This window comes from Spermophilus citellus (assembly GCF_964194105.1).
Source record: "Spermophilus citellus genome assembly, chromosome: 17".
Lineage (NCBI taxonomy): Eukaryota > Metazoa > Chordata > Mammalia > Rodentia > Sciuridae > Spermophilus > Spermophilus citellus.
In genome coordinates, this window is record NC_138199.1 from 4785459 (window position 1) to 4809680 (window position 24222).

The following is a 24222-nucleotide window of genomic DNA, read 5'->3' on the forward strand; positions in this document are numbered from 1 at the left end:
CACTCTGTCATTTATTTTTTTAAAATCAATTTAAAAAAAGAAATAGGTGATATGAAATTTAAAAATACACTAGGTGTATACCTGTAATCCCAGCTACTCAGGAGGCTAAGGCAGACGGATCATAAGTTTGAGGGCAGCCTGAGCAACTCAGCAAGACCCTGTCTCAAAATTTAAAAAGAACAGGAGATAGAGCTCAATGTGAGTACCCCTGCCAGTGTAATTCCCAGTACCCTCCCCCGCCAAAAAAAAGAAATTAAAAAATACTCATGGAAACATAAAGCACTTGTTTATTATTATTGCTATAATCAAGGCAAAAATCTCTTAAAACAATCAGCCTTGATAATGGAAATATAATCAGAACCATTACTCATAAATTTACAGTTTGTTCTCTGCTGTTGAGACTTCACTGTTTCATACACACTAACAATAACAAGACCTTGACTACACAAGAGGAAGAAGAAAGAACTTGGAAGTTACAAAGAATGGCTTGACCACTTTCCTAGTTCCTGACTTCAGACTAATCACTTACCCTCTTTGAACCTGTTTCATCATGTGTTTAAAAAAAGTTAAGAGAGGGGGCAGAATAACCCTACCCACCCACACAGAGGATCAACTGAGATAATACAGGGGAGAACATGGAGGAAACTGTAAACTCTAAAAATTATACAAAAATACAGTATCACTAAGCAAGAAGGGGAAGTGATCATCAATTTATGGAAGCCTGAATGACAGTCACCAAGAATCTTAAATCCTGGGAAATCCTGGGATGTGGCAAAGGACCTTAATGACCAAGTCCCCAGACTAAGGAAGTATCTGCCTTGACAAGCCATTTAATATGGACCCAACTGTAACCTAGAAACACTGTCAGTTTTATTTTACCTTAATATACATTTGTATAGGTAATAATAAAAAGGCTATTACACAACAATTCAGTGAGTTTTAACTAGTTTCAAGAATAATGCATGCAATTACAAATGAGAGGTAGAAAGACACTGTATTAAAGACCTAAAAATACAAACATCATATAAATAAATGTTCAAATTAACTGCTGGAATTTCATACAGATAAATAAAGTAGAAATTACATTACTTTGTCAAAGTAAAGGAAATCCATGTTTGTTTGTTTTTATCAGTACATTAAAATTAGAGTAATGCCGAAGAGCTTCTGCACACTGTCAGTTCAAAATATTTTATGTAAAAGGCTTAAAATAATAGGATTAAAACTGGTGAATGGTTTATTCAAGTATTCAAGCAGGTAAGTAAAAGAAACCAAATAATATACAACGTATGAAACATTCCTAAAAGGATGTTAACTGCCTGCTTTTCTATTACAAGCTATTTGGTGAACTGTCAGGATTAACATTAAAAATACACGTTAGGCTGGAGAGAGCTGCCATTTTCCTAAGAGAAAACAAACCTAATTTTTCACTAACTTCATGTAGAAACTCCACATCACTAACAAGCCTTTGATCACCAACTTTGTTTTGGCCCTATGAAAATTCTCAAGAGTATCTCTTGATTCATGATAGTTTTTCTAATACTGTCCAAATAAACCTATTCTTTAATAAACCTAAAGTCACAGGCATCAATGCACATTTTGCATGCACAAGGAAAAATGCAAACAAAGTAAACATCAGCAACTCAAAATATTACTAAGAAGATCTGTAGGTGTAAATAAACAAATAAAAAATGCAAAGATTCACATGAACACAAGTTTTGATCATTTAAAAGTTCAATAGCGATTACATGTGAATTCTGGAAAGAGTATATGTATATAATCAAGTAAAATACTTTAAACAAGTCCATTGTGCCTTCAGTTAGTTTTAAATTGCAAAATCCAATACACAGTTGTTTTAATAAATTAGTGCAATATGAAAGATTTTGGAAGAATTAACGTATGTCCATACTAGATCAAATTGAAGATTTCAAAATTTCTTCCAAGAGCCATCTTTTGCTTCTTCTTAAACTATTTCTTCCTGAGCTGTTGAAAGATGCATGCTCAGGTTCAGACAAACTCACCCCAAACATCAAACTGTCTGACGAGGTGTATATTCTTGTGTACACCTCAGCAAACACATGGCATTTCATACATTGCTCTATGAACTGAGTGAAGTGCCACTTGCCTTATTTCATGTTTAATTATCCATAAGAATAAATGATAATTCTAGTTCTAAGGTATGTTTATTTACCAAGTTCAAACAGGGAGCAAACTGGAATACTCTTGCTTCTGCTTCTACAAAGAAAAAGGGAAAAGGGAGTATCTTCTCCAGTAAGGCAGATTTTCTACAAATGTAGTTTTTGGATTGTTTTTCCTTTTTGAAATTGCTGCTTGTTCTTTGGTAGTCACCAGTTAAACTAGTTTCCTGGGGATGGGTGACAGAACCAAGCTGTAATCTCAAATGTATCACCTCATGCTCCCACGCCGGTCCATGGACATGCCTGCTTCTCACACAGTCGCAGTGCTACAGCAGAGTGCTGACAATCTTCTTTCAATACTAGATTTATCTAGAAATAATTTTTTAAAAAAATCAGAATTAAAAGTACTTATATTTTCAAAACCAAAGAAAGAACAACTAAGGGGAAAAAAATCACTAACTCTATTGGAATCATTGTCTCTTTTCAATCTTTTCCCGGAAGGTAATAGAATATATTTTCTTCTATCTGGTAATAGTTTAGATATATGATTTTTAACTTAGCGTAAAATTCAGAGAAGCACATCGCATAGAGAACATTTGGATTTTAACATCACCTTCTCCTTGAAAATCAGATTGCTGGTCTTATATCTGATAAGTAGTAATATCCCCTGGAATCCCATCCATCTCTAGTACATATCCAATACAGTATCATTCTCCATTACATATTCTATACAGTATCAATCTGCAATACATAGGCTCTTTATAGGATTCTTCAGTCACTAAGCCCAGGATGCTTAAGAGTGTTATGTTCAACAATAAAAACAACATTCTCTTACATACATGAGCACACACTTGCTAAAAAGGGATGCAGAGTAGAAATCTAAAAACCATCTGTAATTTACACGCATAATCTCTATTCTTCACAACTCTGCAAGGTAGGCATTGCTATCCGCATCATATAGTATAAGGAAAATAAGACAATAGAAAGGTTAAATGGTTTACTCAAGTTTGGAAATCCAAGATTCAACCTAGGCAGTATGTTTATAAACCCTAAGCTCTTTTGTTTTAATATTTTTTAGTTGTAGGTAAACACAATATCTTTATTTCATTTTTATGTGGTGCTGAGGTTTGAACCCAGTGCCTCATGTGTGCTAGGCAAGCACTCTACCACTGAGCCACAACCCCAGCATCCCCCTAACCTGTTTTTATTATATACTGCAAGAGACAACTAAATTGCCATCAATAAATATAATGGTCTTTCCTTATCCCCAACGGATATATTCTAAGACCCCCAATGAATGCCTGAAAGCATCAAGAGTATCAAACTATCTATAAGCACTGCAATACTAAGACAAGAGATCTGATAACCAAGAGAGCTACTAAGTGACTAAAAGATGTGTGGCATATCTAATAGTATGGATAGGCTGGACAAAGGGAAGGAGCAATTTATCATACTATGGATTGTTTGTTTCTGAGTTTTCCATTTAATATTTTTACACCTTGGTTGACCTTGGGTACTAAAAATGTGGAAAGCAAAACTGTAGATACTGGAAGACTACTGTGTAGGTCAGCTTACATTTATGTACATTTTCAATATCTGCAGGGTCTTGTAGAATCTTAGTTAGGCCTTCCAAGAGAAGGGCTGCCTTATGGTAACGATAAACAATATCTTCAGTCTGCTGAAACATCTCATCCAGGGCTGCAGACTGAACCTGGAACCAGTCAACAAAAAATTCTCAAATTTTCCAAGAAAATACAAATTCATCTTAGCAATGCAGCTTTTAAATAGCATCTACCTAAAATTAACACATTTTGATGAAATGCTATAGCCTACTAAACTATACAGAACTTAGATTCATCAGGATGAGCTACTTAAAGTAAACTTCATTAAAAGATTGTTACAGTAATATGATGAAATGATGTTAAAAGTCTAGTCAAAAGAATTTTCAGGTATGTGTAGTTATTCATTCATAGATAATTACTGAGCACCTACTAATGCCAGGCACTCAGCATATAAATAAAGGAGTGCTCACAGTCTAAAGGAAGACATAAGTCTGCAAAACATGCATTTCTTCTTTTCTTTGGTACTAGGCATTGAACCCAGGGGCACTTGACCATCAAGCTACAGCTACAGCCCTTTTTTGTATTTTATTTAGAGATGGGGTCTCCTGAGTTGCTTAGGGCCGCTCCATTGCTGACGCTGGCTTTGAACTCAAGATCCTCCTGCCTCAGCCTGAGTTGCTGGGATTACAAGTGTGTGCCACCATGCCGGGCCAAAATATGCATTTCTAATTCTAAGGGACAAGTCTTATTTCAGGAGAAAGCATCAGGATGGTACAGAATACACAGGAAGTCCACCTAACCCTGCAAGAGGATATTAGGGGAAGCCTCCAGAAGATAATGTTTAGGCTGAATCATAAAGAGGAGCAAGAATGAGCTGAGTAATGGGAAAGGTGGGAAGAGGTCTTTGCAGAAAGAGAGAATGGTAGTTATTCATACGGGTTTTCCCAACAGCATTCTTATGTTCTCTTTGATCACTAAATGCCAGAACTCTCAGTAATCTAGTATTCTAATTGTTAATATGCTCTTTCAAAAAATAATTTAAAGATATTTACAGTCAACCAAATAAAATAGATAAAGAAAAGAAAATCAGAGCCATGAAAACAAAAGAGAAAAATATAACTAAAATGTAACTGTTGATACCTCTAAGCTTCCTAAGCAACTAGGGCAAAAAGAGGAACCTACTTAAGTTACAGGGCTGTTATTATCAGAAAGGAAAGAAGCATTATAATTCCTTATGAGAGGACATTTTTCTGGGCACAAAATTCTTAAAAAGTCTTTTTTTAGGGGGAGGGAGGTTGCTGGGGATGGAACCCTGGGGCACTTTACCACTGAGTTACATCCGGACCTTTTTATTTTTTATTTGGAGATAGAATCTCACTAAGTTGCCCAGGCTGGCCCTGAACTTGAGATCTCCTCATTAGCTGGGATCTTTTTCCCTGTTAAGAATACTGAATAACAGAATGCATCCTCATCAGAAACACTCTCTTCATTGGCCTTATGAACTCTTAATTCAGTGTAAAGTAATACAAGGCATATTATTCCTATCAACAGTTTAGAACAATAAAATGTATATTATTCCTGTCATTTTATATTATTGTTATTTTCATGTGACTATTCATTTTAATGGCTTTTGAAATAAGACAAAGAGTATAGTAATAGTACAATTCAAAGTACACAAATAGGTAAAATCAATTACATTACTATGGTTAAAAAAAAAAGATTAGTCAAAAATAAACTTTCCCCACTTAATCACTTATTTAATAGCTTCTATTTTTATCTATGCTTCAGAGCAATTTTTCCCCAGTAGAGAAAGAAAACAAATTATTTTTGATATTATAACCAGACAATTAGAAAAGTAGATTTTACTTGATGCTTATACTTTAATAAGGTCAGTTAAGTGGAATCTGTGCCCATGAATTTTTATATTGGTTAACAAAGCAGTATATTTTCTAACAGTTTTACTAAGCTAAAATTTCTTAAATAATAGAAAATGTAGAAACAAGTCCAGTTAATGCTTTTAAATGCAAACTACTAAAAGATGACACCATGCCTAATCTTAGCAAAGTTTAGCAGGAGCTATAAAAAAATTCTGGGCTGGTGATGCAGTGATAGAGCACTTGCCTAGCACAAGGCCCTGGGTTTAATCACCATACCACAAAAATAAAAAGAGAAAAGAGAATTTTATCAAAAGTGGTAGCCAGACTTAAGGAAGTTCATTAAATAAATTATATTAAATGTTACTTCACTGTTGGTAAGGATGGATGTGGTGGCACATGCTTGTAATCTCAGCACCTTGAGAGGCTGAAGCAGGAAGATCACAAGTTCAAAGCCAGCCTCAGCAATGGAGAGGCACTAAGCAACTCAGTAAGACCCTGTCTCTAAATAAAATACAAAATAGGGCTGAGGATGTGGTTTAGTAGTTGAGTGCCTGATACCCTCAATCCCCAATACCCTCCCCCTACCAAAAAAAAAAAAAATGTTAGAGAACTTCAATTCCTCCTTTTGTTGGATGTTGTCACAAAAATAATTACAATACTCTGGAGTCAAAAGATAATCTTAGAGATAAGTACTGCCGTGCTATACAATATTAAACCTTAAAAAAGCTTACCATTTCCACAGCACAATTATAGATGAGTTTCTCTGCAGTTACACTGTTGATTTCATCAATAAATCTCTGTTTGTCAGAGAAGAAGCGAGTCAGCTTTTCTGTGAGTTTTTTGCACATGGTGATGCAGAGTTTATATCGATCATTCAGATTTTTGACAACTGGAAAAAAAGTTGAGATGAGAACTAATTTTAATTTTCCTCTAGAAATGATGACACAGTGACACACACCTTTTGTGCTGATTTAAGGAAAGTAACATTATATGATCACTGAAAGGAAGGATCAGAAATCCGGTTCTATGATCTCTATTTCAGTATGAAATGACAAAATAAAGCCCTTACAACCTTTCTGTATCAAATACATGTACAAAAACAAAACATCAGCATCTTTTTCCCTATTAGGATACTGAATAGCACAGTGCCTCTCTCTCCACTGGACAGGAAGGGACGAACTCCAGGACTCCTAAAGCCACAGCTGCCATACCTTGTTTCACGGCCGAGGATGGGCTCAGCTTCCCGGACTTGATCTGAGCTTTGGCAAGATGCAGGGAAGCTGCAAGCAGCTGTGCTGCTTTCATGTATAACACCAGCTGTTCTACCCGCCTGTACCAGGAAGACAGGAATAGAGAGTTACCTTGAGAACCAACCCACCAGACTTGGGGCTCTAATATCAGGCCACCATTCAAATATCCTTTCTATAAGCATATCCTCCTCCTAGTTTTTTAATGCAAATATAACCCCTGAAGGGAGAAGATTTGACATGAAGACAGATGTGTGAACTTTGACTACAATAGAAATGCTCAGATAAAAATCCACACCATCTCCCAATAAAGGCAAGGCTTAAAATTATAAAATTCTCTTGGCTCATATAGTGGCATCTTACACAATGAAGTAACTTAGAGATTCCTTTGAAGATTTTAATAATATTTGAACTTCAGTAGCTGACAATGTCAGCAGCTCAGGCACAAGGTTACAGAAAGCATGAATATAGCAATGAAATGACAGGCGGTGGCACGTACCCCCAGTCTTTGCTCAACTGGCTGATCTGGTCCACAACCACACTCTCTTGAATCTGGTACAAGGACACAGCAGATGTGCACAGCTCAGGGTTCCCCCCTCTCACAGCTGTTAGGTCCAGCACACACTCCGTGAACATCAGCATCACATTCAGATGGCGTAAGGTATCTGTGTGTTCTCGCTGCAGCAAAGACACTGTCTTAGAACATTCTAGATAAAGAATTTCTATATATAGCTGGGTATGGGGGCACACACCTGCAATTCCATCTACTTGAGAGGCTGAAGCAAGAAGACAAGTTTGAGGCCAGCTTGGATAACTCAGAAACAAACAAACAAAAGGACTGGAGATAAAGTTATGCAATTCACTGGTAGAGTGCTTGCTTAGGCCCAGAGTTCAATCCCCAGTACAGGAAAAAAAAAAAGCTTGACTGTATTTTTTCTATATGTAGTGTTTTTCCATACTTATGAATGTCAGAATGATCAAAGGAAATTGACATTTTTAAATTTCAAAAAGCTGGTAAGAAAACAAAAATGAAACCAATGTGGGTTTGTGCAAGTGTTTATGTATGTTTCAGAGCACTCACATAAGTTAGCTCCAAGAAGAGCAAGACACTGTGCTTTTACCAGAATTAAAACAAAAGAATTTTTTTAAAAAAAAAAAAGATCAAATCAATATATTCACAACAAAACAGATATCAAGACTGGAAGGACAGCTACTTGGGAGGGTGAGACAAAAGGTTCAGAAGTTCGAGGCCAGCTTGGGCAACTTATGAAACGCTGTCTCAAAACAGAATTTTTAAAAATGGGCTGAGGATACAATCTCATCAGTGCTCAGTAGGAAAATACCTGCCTAGTCTATATGAGGCCCTGAGTTCAATTTCTGGTACCAAGGATACTCTGCACACTAAAATCACTTTTTTAAATTTTTTGAGATGGGATCCCTGCTATGTTGCCCAGGTCATCTCTTATCTCCTGGGCTCAAGGAATCCTCCTAAGTAGTTGGCATTACAGGTATGTGCTAGTATGCCCAGCTCTTAAATCACAATTCTTAATAGTTCAGTGAGTTGTTATTGTTATTTTAGTTTCCTGTTGATTTTTCAGTCAATAGTAGATTCCTAATACCAAAGCTCTAATTTTCTGTGTTCTTTTCAGTTAGTTAAAGAGAGGAGCATAGGAAGATAGAACAGCAATCTGAGGGATGCTGTAATTTTAAAATATGTAGTCAATTTTTGCTTTGAGATTTTTGTTTAGTTGTAAATGTATTTTGAAATCTTAAGCATAGCCTAAAAGTTAATTGAATAACTTACTCTCCTTTTATGATTAAAAGAAGAGAATAGTTTTCTTAGATGCAAGAGAATAAACCATTCAATTTTTGAGTCTCTCTGCTCTGTGACAGCATATTGTCAACTATATGCTCCAACGTGTTCAAACATGTACTGGAATGTAATTTATGTCTAATTGGATATAGACTTTAAAAAAAATACTCAAGTTTATTTTTTCCAACTTTAGATTGGACTAGATACATTTTCAAAATTACTACCACAAAATCACTACTAAAAATTTGCATGCAATATTTTGTAATTTTTATGTGAAAAGCTAATTCTTATTCATACAAAATAGAAATAGTAGAGATCCTAAATGGAGAAAAAATTTGCTCTTTAGTTGGCCCAGAAAGTTGATCATTTTAATTTAAACCTCAGGCTAAGTTAAGACCTCAGGCATTCAGGGACTGAGGACAGACACATCATCCTACAGAGTGTTTTCCTTAAGTCAGGATTGAGGAACTAAGCATACACACCTCTGAAATCATAAAACATACTCTGGTTCTGGATTTACGCTCACATATTTCAGGTTATATACAATATGTTTCTTTTCTGGAGAAGTGGACCCACAGAGAAAAGGTACTAATCTATAAATATGAGCATCCAGTCCATTTGGCAGGTATATTACTTTGTTAATAAACAAAATATGTCATTACTGGTTTACTATTATTGTTAAAAATTTTAAATTAGCTGGGCGCCTGTAATCCCAGACTCAGGAGGCTGTGGCAGGAGGACGGAGAGTTCAAAGCCAGCCTCTGGAACTTATCAATGTCCTAAGCAACTCAGTGAGACCCTGTCTCTAAACTTAAAAAAATACAAACAAGGGCTGGGGATGTGGCTCAGGGGTTAAGTGCCCCTGGGTTCAATCCCCAGTGCCAAATAAATAAATGATGTTTTATTTTTAAAATTTAAAATTTGTAATTTAAAATAATAAATCAATTATGCCTATTTATTTTTATCAAAGAAAACTTTGAGAATAAAAGCTTACTTTTTAGGACACAGCTTATGCTTTAAAATATTATAAATAGTAAATAAACTTTGGATAAAAAATTGAGAACACATAATGTGTCACTTCCTATGAACATGGTTGCTATGGATGAGTGTAGCAACATTATTTTGAAAATATAATATTAATGTTTTTCAAATAGAAAAGAAAGAAGCAGACATAGTGGTGCACTGTAATCCCAACAGCTTGGGAGGCTGAGGCAGGAGAATTATGAGTTCAAAGCAGCCTCAGCAACTTAGTGAGGCCCTGTCTCTAAATAAAATATAAAAAAGGGCTAGGGACATGGCTCAGTGATTGACTGCCTCTGGATGTCTGTAATCTCAGCAGCTTGGGAGGCTAAGGCAGGAAGTTCAAGGGCAGCCTCAGAAACTTAACAAGACCCTGTCTCAAAATAAAAAATTTTAAAAAGAGCTGGGGATGTAGCTCAACAATAGAATGCCCCTGGGTTCATGTTCCCAGTATGGGGGCAGGGGGAGGAGCATAATTTCAGAACTGCTCAATTTATTTTATCTTTTTTGTCACCACTAGAACACTCACATCATATCAACATTATATTAACACACCACTGTAGTCTTTTCTCTACCTCCATCAGTGTCTCCTCTGGCAGTTCGGGGGCTTCAAAAGTGATAAGCCCCTCTAGGCTGGGGGGTGAAGCACCATAAGGCACATATCTCAGGCTGGGAGCTGCCTCTGCTCCCGGTGGGGAAGAGCCCAAGCCCGGGCCAGGTGGGGAGCCCACACACACACGGCCACTTGCAGAGCACAGAGAGCCTCCTGAGCTGCTGGACCCCACTGCAAGGAAACATAAAACACAGCACAGCGTCCTGAGTTAGGTCACAGAGGGGCTTTTACACCCACTGCTCCTCTTATTTACTGAACAAAACCTACTGAGTAATAAAGTTCAAACAAAAGTCCCTTATCCCTGCCCAACTTTACCATATGAATAGTTTTTAGTTTTCCATGTTCACTTACAATCCTGGTCTATGTGTATATTTTATAGATATCAGAGCTAGTTTTCTTATATTCTACTCTAAAAAAATTTGTACCATAAACATTTTTCCTGGTTGCTCCATCAGTTTCATAATTATAAGATTCAATAGGTGTATAGTAATTTACAATCTTTATATATGTGAAGTTTATCTAGAGTCATTTATACTATTTCTGATTTTTTTTCATGTTACAAATATCACTGCAATGAAATTAACCAAGTTTTTCCTTCTTTCAAATGACTTCTATGTGATAAATACTCAATAGTAGTATTATAAACAAGAAAGGAATTACCACAGATGAATATTATAAACATTTTTACAGCTTTTCCTAAGAATTGCCACATTATTTTCTATAGCAGCTGTAAGCACATATATCCCACTAAAGCTTGACAAGACTGGGCATTAAGTTTTTAAAAATGTCACTACAATTAACAGATATAAAATGTTACTGTTTTAAAATGGCATTTTCTTACTTATCGTATAAAATTATAAATATTTATAAAACTAAGATTTTAGTTCTACCTATCTTTTTTTGTTGATAGTAATATCCTGATTAGCAACTTATTTAGAATAAGAGAACTTAAATAACACAAAGCACAATATATATGATGGTATTATATACTGACTTTGAGTCCAATCTAAATACTTTCTTAATTTCTCTATTAATAAACTACTTACAGAATATGGATAATAATAAAAATATATTAGCCTATCTAAACATAATGTGTCACTTCCTATGAACATGGTTGCTATGGATGAGTGTAGCAACATTATTTTGAAAATATAATATTAATGTTTTTCAAATAGAAAAGAAACAGTGGGACCCAAAGTTCAAAAATAAAACTTAAGCTTCTAGAAAACTAAACAAACAATATACTAAAATAAGATTTCAAAATATAAGTTGAGAATCACTATGGTTAGACAGCTGCTTCTTCATGGATCAATTATTTATATTTTATATTATATATATTACATATGAACATACAAGCATAATGGATATTTCTAGATATAGATACACACACACACACACACACACACACACACACAATGTAGCACTTTTACTTTACAAAGTCCCCCCATCCAAAATGCTGCCTCATTTAGTACTTATAACCCTTGTTCACTGGCAAAGAAACTGAAGACCAAAGAAATTCAGTGACTTTAAGTTGTAACACTACATTACCCTCAGAATACCACATTTCAAATACTTGCCACAGATTGAATAGGACAAACATTTCTCACCTGAGGTGGTTCTTGTTCGTAGGACCATATGGGTACAAGTGGGGCCTGTGGCGCTGTGTGGAGGAGACCCCACAGTGAAGAGGACAGCCCTAGAACTCGTAGCGGTTCCTGCGGGTGGTGCCAGTACAACACCACAGGCTCCTGCCGGAGCTACAATAAAGAGTTTATAAAATGTCAGGTTACCTTGACAGTGTATTTACTATCTACAGGTGGAATTACAGGGACACTTTAACTTTTGTATTAGTTTTCCTTAGCAAAAGCATTTATTACTCAAAATCAGAAAATTTGATGCCACACTTCCATTAAAATATTATAATCTCATATGTGAATCTTCTTCATACCAAAGTCTAATATTTAGTTACTTTTGTTTTGTTGTAGTGCTGGAGATTAAACCCAGGACCTTGCACACACTAGAAAAACACTTCACCACTGAGCTACATCCCCAGCCCTTTTTATTGTTTATTTCAAGACAGGGTCTCACTAAATTGCTGAGGCTGGCCTTGAACTTTACAATCCTCCAGCCTCAGACTCCATAGTCACTGGTATTACAATTGTATGCCACCTTGCCTGGATCATCTCCAGTCCTTCATAGTTACTCCTGAATACTTCTAAAATACATGAACTGCCAAGTCATACCTGTTGAAGATAATTTGAAAAAGCAGAAACTGGGAACTGGGAATACAAATGTGAAGTCAAAGTGAAATGGTGATCAGAAATATCTATTGTAATACAGCTTCAGAAAAACACAAAAAGTTGAGACAAGTATAGAACAAAAACCTAACATCTGTCAGGATTTGAAAACAAGGAGGACAGATGTCAAAGGGACTGAGGGACAAAGTTTGGGCTACATGAAGAGTTGGTGAAAAGCCCTTCATCTATCAAACAGGCAGAATCAATAAAATTATTGATTTTTACATTCAACCATTACATTTCTGGGAACACAGAATGGAGGCAGAATTAATTTAATCATAAAAAACACTTAACAAAATACAGAACAAGATTTCCTCAGTGCCCATCTTATCTATAGTACCCAACAAAATAAGAGCACATATCAACAGAGGTAGAAAGAGCTCATAAAGCTCAATTCACAATAGTTAAATTATGGAACCTACCTAAGCCTTTCAACAGATGAATGGATAAAGAAAATGCAGTACATAAAAATAATGGAATATTACACAGCCATAAAGAAGAATGGAATTATGACATTTGTCAGTAAATGGATACAACTAGAGACTATCATGCCAAGTGCAATAAGCTCATCCCCAAAACGCAAAAGCCAAATGTTCTGATATGCAGATGCTGACTCACAATAGGGGTGGGGGGAAGAGGAGTTTACCAGATTGGGCAGGAGGGAATTGGGGGAAAGGAGGGGGATGGGAATGGGAAAGACAGTAGAATGAATCAGACATAACTTTCTTGTTCATATATGAATACACAATCAGTGTAATTCCACATCATGTACAACCACAAGAATGGGAAATTATACCCCATATATGTATGTCAAAACACATTCTACTGTTATATATAACTAAAAAGAACAAATAAAAATATAAGAAAAAAGTGGGAGGAAGCTCATAAAAATGTCATAGGGAGCAAGGAAACAGTAAGCAGAAATTAAAGACCACCTACTGTTACAAAAGATGTACCATCTCTTTACTTAACGTTCCAAGAATTTATTTAAGGGATGTTCATGGGTAGATTTTAAGACCCAGTGACACAATTTTTTTCTGAAGGTCTCAAAGTTTTCCTATTTTCAACAGTTTTTGTTTTATAAAACAGAAACTTCATGGTTAGAAAACAGAAGTTTGTAATTTCAAATGATATAACAAAGTTCATGTAATTTCAAATGATATAACAAAGTTCAAAAAAAAGAGAATACAAATTATCAAAGATGCATTTTATGCCTAAATATTCTTTAATAAAAACTTAGTTTCACATCTATTAACCTGGACTTAAAACTATAATGCACACTCACATGGAACTAGTAAGCTCTGTAAAATTCAGATTTATATGTAAAAGAGAATAAGACATAATATGGTCACACTCAAACAAGCTGTTTTCCAAAACTATTCTAACTCCTGGTGACTTGGTGACTTTTGGCAAAAAACACTAAGAAAAAAAAATGATTCCATATTCTCAGTGTGAAGAGCTCCACAACCAGTTCCTCAGTGAAACAACTATACTGATGAAATGTTTTTAAAAACAACCACTTAAGGCTAGGGGTATAGTTCAGTGGTAGAGTCCTTAGCCAGCATGAGAGAGACCCTGCTTCAAATCCACAACAGCACTGCCCAAAATAACAACTTAAAGTGTCTAGAAATTGTCCTTGAAGACATATAGGAAGAGACATGTATTCAAGAAAATTCATGTCTACACACCCAAGCACAATGACACATGCCTGTAACCCCAGCAACTTGGGAGGCTGAAGCAGGAGGATAATAAATTCAAGACCAGTCTCAGCAACTTAGCGAGACCCTCAGCAACTTTGTAAAATCTTGTCTCAAAAAATAGGTAGGTAGCAAATGTGCCCCTGGATTCAATCCCCAATAAGCTGCAAAAGAAAAGAAAAGCAGCACAAACACATCTCAGCAATAATTGTGTCTGGCCTCTACTCACAGGGTGCAAGTTCTGGCCCAGGCCAGTGGACTAGGGCCCTTAAACACGCACTTCTGCTTATTTATCTAGCAGAGGTAAATCAAGAAGACCAGAGGCTTCCATCTCTGTCTAGCACCAGGCTTACAAAGCTGGGGTGTCCCTCCAAGACAAATGAGCAACTGTTATTCCTAGCTCCAGAGCAGTGGTAGAGAGGTATTCCCCAATGCTGGGGAGGCAGGGAACAGAGAATTCTGAAGCTCTCTCCAGGGCACCTGACTTTGTTTGAAATAAGAGATCACCTAAGGGTGCTATCAAAAAGGATGAAGATTTGGGTAATGAGCAAGTAAAAAGAAGCTGGTAACTCCATGAGAGCAACAACTAAATAACAGACCAGCTGGAAGTTTATCAGGACCAGGGAAAGATAGCCAAGAACCCTCCTGCGGTACATACAAGGTTCAAATACTATCCTCAAAGACTATTCCTACATATAAGAGGTTATGAGGGGAATGGGATAACAAACATGGAGGGAAATGAATTACAGTAGATGGGGTAGAGAGAGAAGATGGGAGGGGAGGGGAGGGGGGATAGTAGAGGATAGGAAAGGTAGCAGAATATGGCAGTATGTAAAAATGTGATGTGTAACCGATGTGATTCTGCAATCTGTATTTGGGGTAAAAATGGGAGTTCATAACCCACTTGATTCTAATGTATGAAATATGATATGTCAAGAGCTTTGTAATGTTGTGAACAACCAATTTAAAAAAAAAAAAGACTATTCCTACAAATTGGCTAGAATTTAACTGGACCTGTGAAACAATTTATCTCCCAGGGCACTGTTAAAAACAATAAAGCAATCAACTAGTAATTAGTGGAGGCAAACAGTTGAGTGTGATACCATGAGAGGTGAGAGATCAGAGAACATAAAGAATCCTGCTAGAACTGTGAAGATTGGCCAGGTAGCTAAGTGGTAGACCACCTACTGTGTCTAACATGTGTTCAAGTTCCTGGATTCAAATCCTAACACTGCAAAACAAAACCCGAAATTATTGTCTACTTAGCCAAGGTTGTATCCTTTAAGGATTGACATCAGGCTGCATAATGCAAGGCAAACAGACTTCACTGAAATAGTCCACCATGACTAAACAAATAAGAAAGGAAAAACCTAAGCTGGGGTGGAAGAGAGCCACACTTAGAATTACTACAAAATATTACATAAAATGTTCAGTTTTCAACAAAAATTATGATACAAACAAGTTATTAGGGGCTGGGGTTGTGGCTCAGTGGTAGAGTGCTCACCTAGCTTGTGTAAGGCCCTGGGTTCGATCCCCAGCACCACATAAAAATAAATAAAGGTATTTTTAAGTTATTAATAAAGTATAATCCTACACAGAAAAAACAGAAACTACCTGAAGTCTAAAATGTCAAACTAATCAAAGACTTCACAGTAACTATTTTAAACATGTTCAAATATTGAAAGGAAATCAGGCTTTAAAAAGTAAAGCAGCCAGACATGGAGGCACATGCCTATATTCCCAGCTACTCAGGAGGCTAAGAGCTTTGGCAGCTTTGTGAGACCCTGTCTCAAACAAAAAAATAAATTTTAAGGGCTGGGTGTGTAGCTCAGTGATAGAGTGCCCCTAGGTTCAATCCCTAGTACCACAAAAAAATAAAAATAAAATAGAAAGTAAACGTATGTATGATGATAATGTCTCATCATTCAGAAAAAATAGAAATTATTTTTGAAGTAGAAAGTCTGGAATTTAAAAATACAGTCATCTTCCCTTATCCACAGTTTTGCTTTCTGTAATTTATTATCAGTCGATTGTCCAAAAATGGAGAATAAACAGTTCATAAGTTTCAAACTGCTCTCCATTCTGGGAAGTGTGATGAGATCTCATGTTGTCCAGTCTAAGATGTGAAACACCCTTTTATCCAGTATATCCAGAGTGATATACTACCCACCCATTAGTCAATTAACGGTTATCAAATTCACTGGTGCAGTATCACAGTACTTGTGTTCAACTCTTATTTTATTTAAAAGTGACCCAAAAGTGAAAGAGTAGTCATGCTGGCCAAAGAGAAGCCATGAAGTTCTTCTTTCAAGAAGAATGAATATACACCAAACCCCCAGCCCCTGCCAAAAATACAAAAAAACAAACAAAAAAAAAAAACACTGAGATAGCAAAAGAGACAACCATGTTTCCCATTTTCACATAACTTTTATTTGTTATAATTGTTCTGTTTTATTACTGTTATGGTAAATCTCTTACTGTGCCTACTTTATAAATTAATCTTGGGTATGTATACATAGGAAAATGGGACACATGGGGTTTGGTACTACCTGAAGCTTCAGGAATCCACTAAAGGTCTTAGAATGTACCCCCAGCTGCAGATAAGGGGAGACTACTATCTAATAACGTAAAATGAAATTCACTATAGGGCTCAAAAGCAGATTTCAACTGGCAGAATAAAGAATCTCTGAATTTAAAGGCAGATCAATGAGAACTAGGTAATCTGAAAAACAGAGAAACAGAACATAGTATAGTTGACCTCTGAACAATATGGAGTTTGTGGGGCGGCAGAGCACCAACTCTCACACAGCTGGAAATCTGAGTGTAACTCCTGACTCCTCCCAAACTTAACTAGTAATAACCTGCTATTGACTGCAAGTTTTACTAATAATATTAACAGTCAACTAACAAATATCTTGTACATTACATGTATTATATATGATGAATAATATGTAGGAATGACAAGAGATTACTTTGTTGTTTTTTTTTTTGAGAGAGAATTTTTTAATATATATTTTTTTAGTTTTCGGTGGACACAACATCTTTATTTTATTTTTATGTGGTGCTGAGAATCAAACCCAGCGCCTCGCGCATGCCAGGCGAGCCACATCCCCAGCCCAAGAGATTACTTTTTACATTTAATTTTTATTTTTTACTTGACATAATATTTGAACTTATTTATATGGGGTACAGTATTATAATTCTAAACATGTATACAATGTGTTATGATCAAATTAGGCTAATTAGCATTTCTATCTCCTCAAATATTATCATTTCTGTGTGTTGAGAACCTTCAAATTCTTCTCTGGTTATTCTGAAATGTATAATTAATTGTTGTAGACTACAATTACCCTACTATGCCAAAGAACATGAGAACTACTACTCTCCCTGCACCAAACTGTATTTTGGTATCCATTATCTGCCCTCTAACTTCCTTCCAATACTCTCTCTATTCTCTAGTGATATCTATTCTATTCTCTATTTCTATGTGATCAGCTTTGAGAACATGTGGTATTTCTGTCCCTAGCTTATTTTACTTAACATAATGTTTACTTGGGTTGCCAAAAAAGTAGGGATTTCATCCCTTTTACTGTTGAATAACACTGAAATATTTTCTTTATTCATTCAACAATCATTGGAAACCTATGCTGATTCTGCATCTTTAGTACTGGGAGAAGTGCTGTAATAAACATGCAAGTACATATGTCTCTTTGGCATACTTATTTCATTTCCTTTGGATATTTAGCCAGTAGTGAGATTGCTATGTCATATGGTAGTTTTCCAGTTTTAAGGAAACTCCATCCTGTTTTCCACAATGGATGTACTAATTTACATTCCCACCAACAGTGTATGAGAATTCTCCTTTTTCTACATCTTTGACAGCATTTGTTATTTTTTATATATTTATTTATTTATGTGGAGGGTGAGGTTACCAAGGATTGGACCAGGGGAACTTCACCACTAAAAATTATATCCCAAGTCCTTTTCTTTTTTTTCAATTCTTCATTAATAATTTTTTTTTTTTTTTTTAGTACCAGGGATTAAACCCAGGGCACTCAACCACTGAGCAACATCCCCAGCCATACATACACACACCCACATATATACAGACACACACACACACACACACACACACACACACAAACACACACACACACACATATTTTAATTTAGAGACTGGGTCTCACTGAATTATTTAGGGCCCCGCTAAGTTACTGAGGCTGGCTTTGAATTCATGATCCTCCCACCTCAGCCTCCTAAACTGCTGGGTTTACAGGTATGCACCACTGTGCCTGGCTCAAATCCTTTTTTTAATAATTGTTTTCATTCTGAGACAAGATCTTGCTAAGTTACCCAGGCTGTCCTCAAACTTGCAATCCTCCTGCCTCGGTCACTGAGTCACTGGATCAGAGACATGGGCCACTGAGTCCAGCAGCATTTGTTACTACTTGTCTTTTTGATAACAGTTATTCTATCTGGGTGAGATGTTACCTCACTGTAGTTTTGGTTTGCACTTCCTTTATGATTAGTGATTTTGAGCAATTTACCTCTCTTTTGAGAATTTTTTATTCAAAAATTTGCCCTATTTAAAAAATTGGATTATTTAGGGTCTTTTGCTATTGAATTGTTTGAGTTCATATTATTCTGAGTAGTAACTCCTTGCCAGACAAATAGTTTGCAAATATTTTCTCCCATTCTGTAGAGAACTAGGTATTACTATTGTTTCCTTTGCTGTGAAGGGTTTCTTAATTTGATAGTAATCTCATTGCTCTTGCTGCCTGTGTTTTTGGGGTTCTTTTTTTTTAATGTATTTTTTTCTTGTAGTTAGACACAACACCTTTATTTTATTAATTTTTGTGGTGCTAAGGATGGAACCCAGGGTCTCACACGTGCTAGGCGAGTGCTCTACCACTGAGCCACAACCCCATCAATATTTTTAGGTTCTTATCCCCAAAAAAAAAAAAAAAAATTGCCTGTAACAATGTTTTAAATTGTCTATTTTCTTATGCTAGTTTTAGTTCTTACTTGTTTAGGCCCTTGATCCATTTTGAGTTGATCTTGTGTGCTGTGTGTGCTACTAGGGATTCCACACAGGGCCTTATGCATGCAAGGCAAATGCTTTAGCACTAAGCTACACACTCCTAGCCTTTTAATTATTTTGAGACAGAGTTTCTCTAAATTGCCTAGATTGGCCTCAATCTTGTGATCCAACACAACTGACATGAGTTGATATGTTGTATATGGTGAGAGGTAGGAGTCTAGTTTCATTCTTCTGCACATATATATATTTTTTTCTTTTTTTTCTTCTTCTGTTGGTACTAGATTTTTTAATCTAGAGGTGCTTTATCACTGAATCATATCCCTAATCTTTTTGTTGTTGTTGTTATTTTGAATAGGGTCTCACTAAGTAGTTGAAGCAGTCCTTGAACTTACAATCTTCCTGCTTCTGCCTTCCAAATCTCGGGGATCACAGGTGTGTGCCACTGCTCTTAGCTTGTATATCCAGTTTTCAAAATACCATTTATTGAACAGGCTATCCTTTCTTCACTGTATGTTCTTGGCACTGCAATACGCAATTCACTGGAGAGACAAACTGCTCAGGTGAAGATGATTACAGCAACACAGTAATTTAAGCAGATATTCATAATAGTTAAACTCACTGCAATAGTATCAAGAAGTAGCTATGAAATTATTAAAGTAGTACCATATATGCTATAGTTAACTTTATGCTGTTATGATTTAATACTGCATTTTTATGTTTGTTTATATTTCTCTCAATAGTAAAGGCAGCCTTGTACATTTTTTTCAGTATCTTTGATCAGTTTTAACTTTTCAAAATAGATTGTGTATATTTTATGGTGATAAATGATAAAATACTTTTATATACATGTATTTTATGCATTCATGCTACACCTGATTTAATTTTTTTCAATATTTTTAGGCTACATGATTTGTCTTTTAAGTTTTTATCAAACTGTTGTAAATCTCAAAAAAAAAAATTTGTGTGTATGTGTATAAATGGACCCAGATAGTTCAAAACTATGTTGATCAAGGGCCAACTGTACAGTGAACAGAACCTTGGAGAAACATGAGACACAATTGAGTATACCAATATAAAAATAATGAGGATTTAAGAAGAAACAGGAATAGAAAAAAATATCCAAATAAAGAATGGCTAAATACTTTAAAAATTTGATAAAAACACTAATCTACATATCAAAAAAAGCTCAAGAATTTCCAAGGAGAATAAAGGCAAATACCCAAAATCATCACAGTAACCAGTGAAAGACACAAACCTTGAGAATAGAAAGAAAAAAATAATTTGTCAAAAAAGAAATCAAATAAGAGTAACAGATAATTTATGAGCAGAAACTGTGGAAGCCAGAAGGCAGTGGGATGGCATATTTAAACTACTGAAACAAAAAGCTATCAACCATGAATCTTCTTTTCCTCCAGTAGTGGGGATTGAACACAGGGCTCTTACTAAATTGCAGAATCTAGCCTCAAACTTGAGATCCTCCTGAGTTGCTAAAATTACAGATATGCATTACCATGACTGACTGGGAATCTTTTATGAATCAAAACTCTTTCAAAAGTGAAACCAAAAAGATATCCCAAAATGTCTAAACAAAAGCTGAGAGAATTTATTGCTAGCAGACCTGTTATTCTAACAAGAAAAACCAATGAAAGTTCTTCAAGTCTAAAGTAAATGACCCCAGAAAGTAATTTTATCTGAGTGAAGAGAAACAGAAGAACACAGATAAAGGTAAATATATAATTATAAAACATTATAACTGCATCATTTTCTCCTTTATTCTCTTACATGATTTAAGAAGCAACTGTATAAAACAAGATATATATATATAATTGCATTGTTGGACCTAAATAGAAATGGAATATAGGAGGCAGATGGGAGCAGAAATTTCTTGCAGTAAAAAAGTGACACCAGATGACAACTCAAATCCATAAAAGCAAATGGAGAGAACAAGAAATGGTAAATAAGAAGGTAAGATAACTATAAAGAAAACCATGTTTTCTTTTCCTACCTCAGCTTCTTTAAAAGACATAACATACAAAGTAATAATATAATAATGTATCACTGAGTTTCTATAATAATAACAATAGCACTAAAAAAAGAAAGCAAAAATATAGTACTTAAAGAGGGAAGAATTATTTAGGAGTAATGTTTCTGTTTCACTGGAATCCAATTAGTATAAATCTTAAGTCAACTGTGATAACTTACCATGATTATTATAAGCCCAAAAGCAACTAGGAAGAAAAGAACTAAATCAGGCACAGTGGCACATGCCTGTAATCCCAGTGTCTCAGGAGGCTGAGGCAGGAGGACAGCAAATTCAAGTCCAGCCTCAGCAATTTAGCAAGAGCTTGACTCAAAATAAAAAATAAAAAGGGTTGGAGATGGGACTCAGTGGAGAGCACTTACAAAGCATGTGTGAGGAGGCACTGGGTTCAATCCTCATCACCACATAAAAATACATAAAGATACTATGTCCATCTACAAATTTTTTTTTTTTGGGGGGGGAGCAGTACAGGGATTGAACTCAGGAGCATTCGACCACTGAGCCACATCCCCAGACCTATTTTGGATTTTATTTAGAGACAGGGTCTTAATGAGTTGCTTGGTGCCTCACTTGCTGAGGTTGGCTTTCAACTTGAGATGCGCCTGCCTCAGCCTTCCGGGCTGCTGGGATTCCAGGCGTGCATCACCATGCCTGGCCACTCTGTCATTTTAAATAAAGGGCTGGGGATGGAGCTTAGTAGTAAAGCATCCCTGGATTCAATCCTAAAAGGAAGGAAGAAAGGAAGATAGAAGTGAAAAACATCATTAAGGGGACCAAAATATGAAACTAGAAAATATTCACTTAATGCAAAAGGAAAAACAAAAAGAACAAGAAAACAAGCCAGGCGTGGTGATGTACACCTATAATCCCAGCAACTTGGGAGGCTGAGGTAGGAAGATCACAAAGATCAGCAACTTAGTGAAGCCCTAAACAATTTAGCAAGACCTGGTCATAAGATAAAAAATTAAAAGGAGCTGAGGATGTGACTCAGTGGTTAAGCACCCCTGTGCTCAAGCCCCAGTACCAAAAACTGAGAAAAAAAAAACAAAAAGTAAAATGTATAGGTAAAAACAACTGTGTCGATGATACTAACATGTAAACAAATTAAATAATCTAAACAATAGGTGGAGATTGTCAGATTAAGGAGACCCAACTCTGTGTTTACAGAGGACATACTTTAGTGTCAATGATACAGCAAGGCTGAAAGTAAAAAAAAAAAAAAAAAAAAAAAAGGGAAATGACACCATGCAAACAACCATCATAAGAATTACACCGGCCTTCTCTTCAAAAACCTTGCAGACAAGAAGAGAGCACTGTGAAATATCCCTTTGGATTAGAAACCACGTTCAATCAGATATTTTGTTGGCCCAGGTACTTTGTCCTTTAGATATTCAGAAGTGAGTCAATTTAAAAATCAGAGAAAATAAGAACAAAGAGGTTACAAGAGACTCCAAATTTTAATATACATAATAATTACCTAGGGATTCCCAAAATCCATCTGCAGAAAATTTGATTAAGCAAGTCTAGGTTAGGGTCTGGAACATCCATTTTGTTTTTGTTTTTGTTTGTGATAAATAGTTCACAAAATCTAGATGTGAGTGTCTATGGATGTAACAGTCCCTAAAACAACTATGAAAGGTTTAGAGAACTCAGTAATCAGACCTTTCTAGGATTCAAGTTGCTGTCAAAGAAATGCTCAGGAGTATCTCTGTTTTTAAGCTAACTTTGGCCTATAAAATCTTACTAATAAAAAACATTCTTGGAAGGAATTTCTTCCAATTCAAAGGCTGCTGATCATCAAGATACCAAATAAGCCTCTGTCATCATAGATATGAGAAATGACTGCCAATACTTTAAGATTATACATCTGAGTTGTTTTAAGCCACCAGTTTGTGATGATTTATCACAAGAGTAATAAGAAACTAATGCATATACTTACAAATTACCTGCCTAAAAAGAAACTAGATTTTTCTTACCTATATCCATAGGCCGTTCTGTATTTAAACTATCAGTGCTGCCCTGGTGTCCACCTAAAGATGCCTTTACTTGTTGATCTGATAACTTCCCAGTACTGACAGATCTAAAAAGAACAGTGATGCTATTAATGGGAAATTCACTTTTTAAAAATAGAAGGGTTAATAGAACATTAGAAAGCAAGGAAACAAAAAATAGATGCCAAACAATTCAAGGTAAAGATAAACTTCCATAACAAAAATAAAAGTCAGGGGCTGGGGTTGTGGCTCAGCAGCAAAGCGCTCGCCTAGTGTATGTGAGGCCCTAGGTTCAATCCTCAGCACCACATAAAAATGAATGAAGCAAAGGTATTGTGTCCAACTATAAGTAAAAAATAAATAAAATAAAAGACAGAAATAAAATGTTCAAATTCAGGGAAAAGCTCTGTATTCACACAGTTATAGTAAGTTTTCGGACCCTCTGAAGTACACCATGTGCATTAACAATCATATAGCTTATGCTGGCTACTAATGTAGTCTGGTTGCTTTTATAACAAAAATGTACTTATTTTGCTATTTCAGTTTTCATTTTTAAGATTAGAGAAGAAACAATATCTTACCTGCCAAACACTGCTTTGTTCTGTTGTTCAAATCGATGCCTCTCACTTCCTTGTACCAAAAGGCAATGGGAACATTCCCGTGGGTCATTCCCATCTTTGGACTGCCCTTCAGCAGGCCCATGACGAGTAACCAAGGCTAACAGGTTGGAAGACGCTTGTGTTTTAGGGATTTTAAAAGGAGCTGTGGTCTAAACAAACATATGTAAACTAGTTAATATGATGTATAAATTTTGGCAGGCTTTGAAGTTAGTCAGACTGGATTCAAACATTGGCTCTTCCATTTACAGCCTGTGTGATCTTGGACAGT

General features: G+C 35.8%; 1 protein-coding gene across 2 annotated transcripts in view; it reads right to left on the reverse strand.

Annotated features, from left to right (window-relative positions):
* Positions 1 to 269: 269 nt before the first annotated feature.
* Positions 270 to 24222, reverse strand: part of ULK2 (unc-51 like autophagy activating kinase 2) — a 102492-nt gene continuing 78539 nt past the window's right edge. The window contains exons 19-27 of one of the 2 annotated variants that reach the window (XM_081270356.1): positions 23916 to 24103; positions 23320 to 23423; positions 11875 to 12024; positions 10230 to 10438; positions 7321 to 7499; positions 6786 to 6904; positions 6306 to 6463; positions 3711 to 3846; positions 270 to 2504 (exon numbers count right to left, since the gene is read on the reverse strand). In XM_081270356.1, coding sequence (XP_081126482.1) covers positions 2446 to 2504; positions 3711 to 3846; positions 6306 to 6463; positions 6786 to 6904; positions 7321 to 7499; positions 10230 to 10438; positions 11875 to 12024; positions 23320 to 23423; positions 23916 to 24103 — 1302 coding nt within the window. In that variant the 3' untranslated portion in view covers positions 270 to 2445. Of the gene's footprint in view, positions 2505 to 3710; positions 3847 to 6305; positions 6464 to 6785; positions 6905 to 7320; positions 7500 to 10209; positions 10439 to 11874; positions 12025 to 23319; positions 23424 to 23915; positions 24104 to 24222 lie in introns of those variants that run through there. The other variant, XM_081270357.1, reaches the window with a different exon arrangement.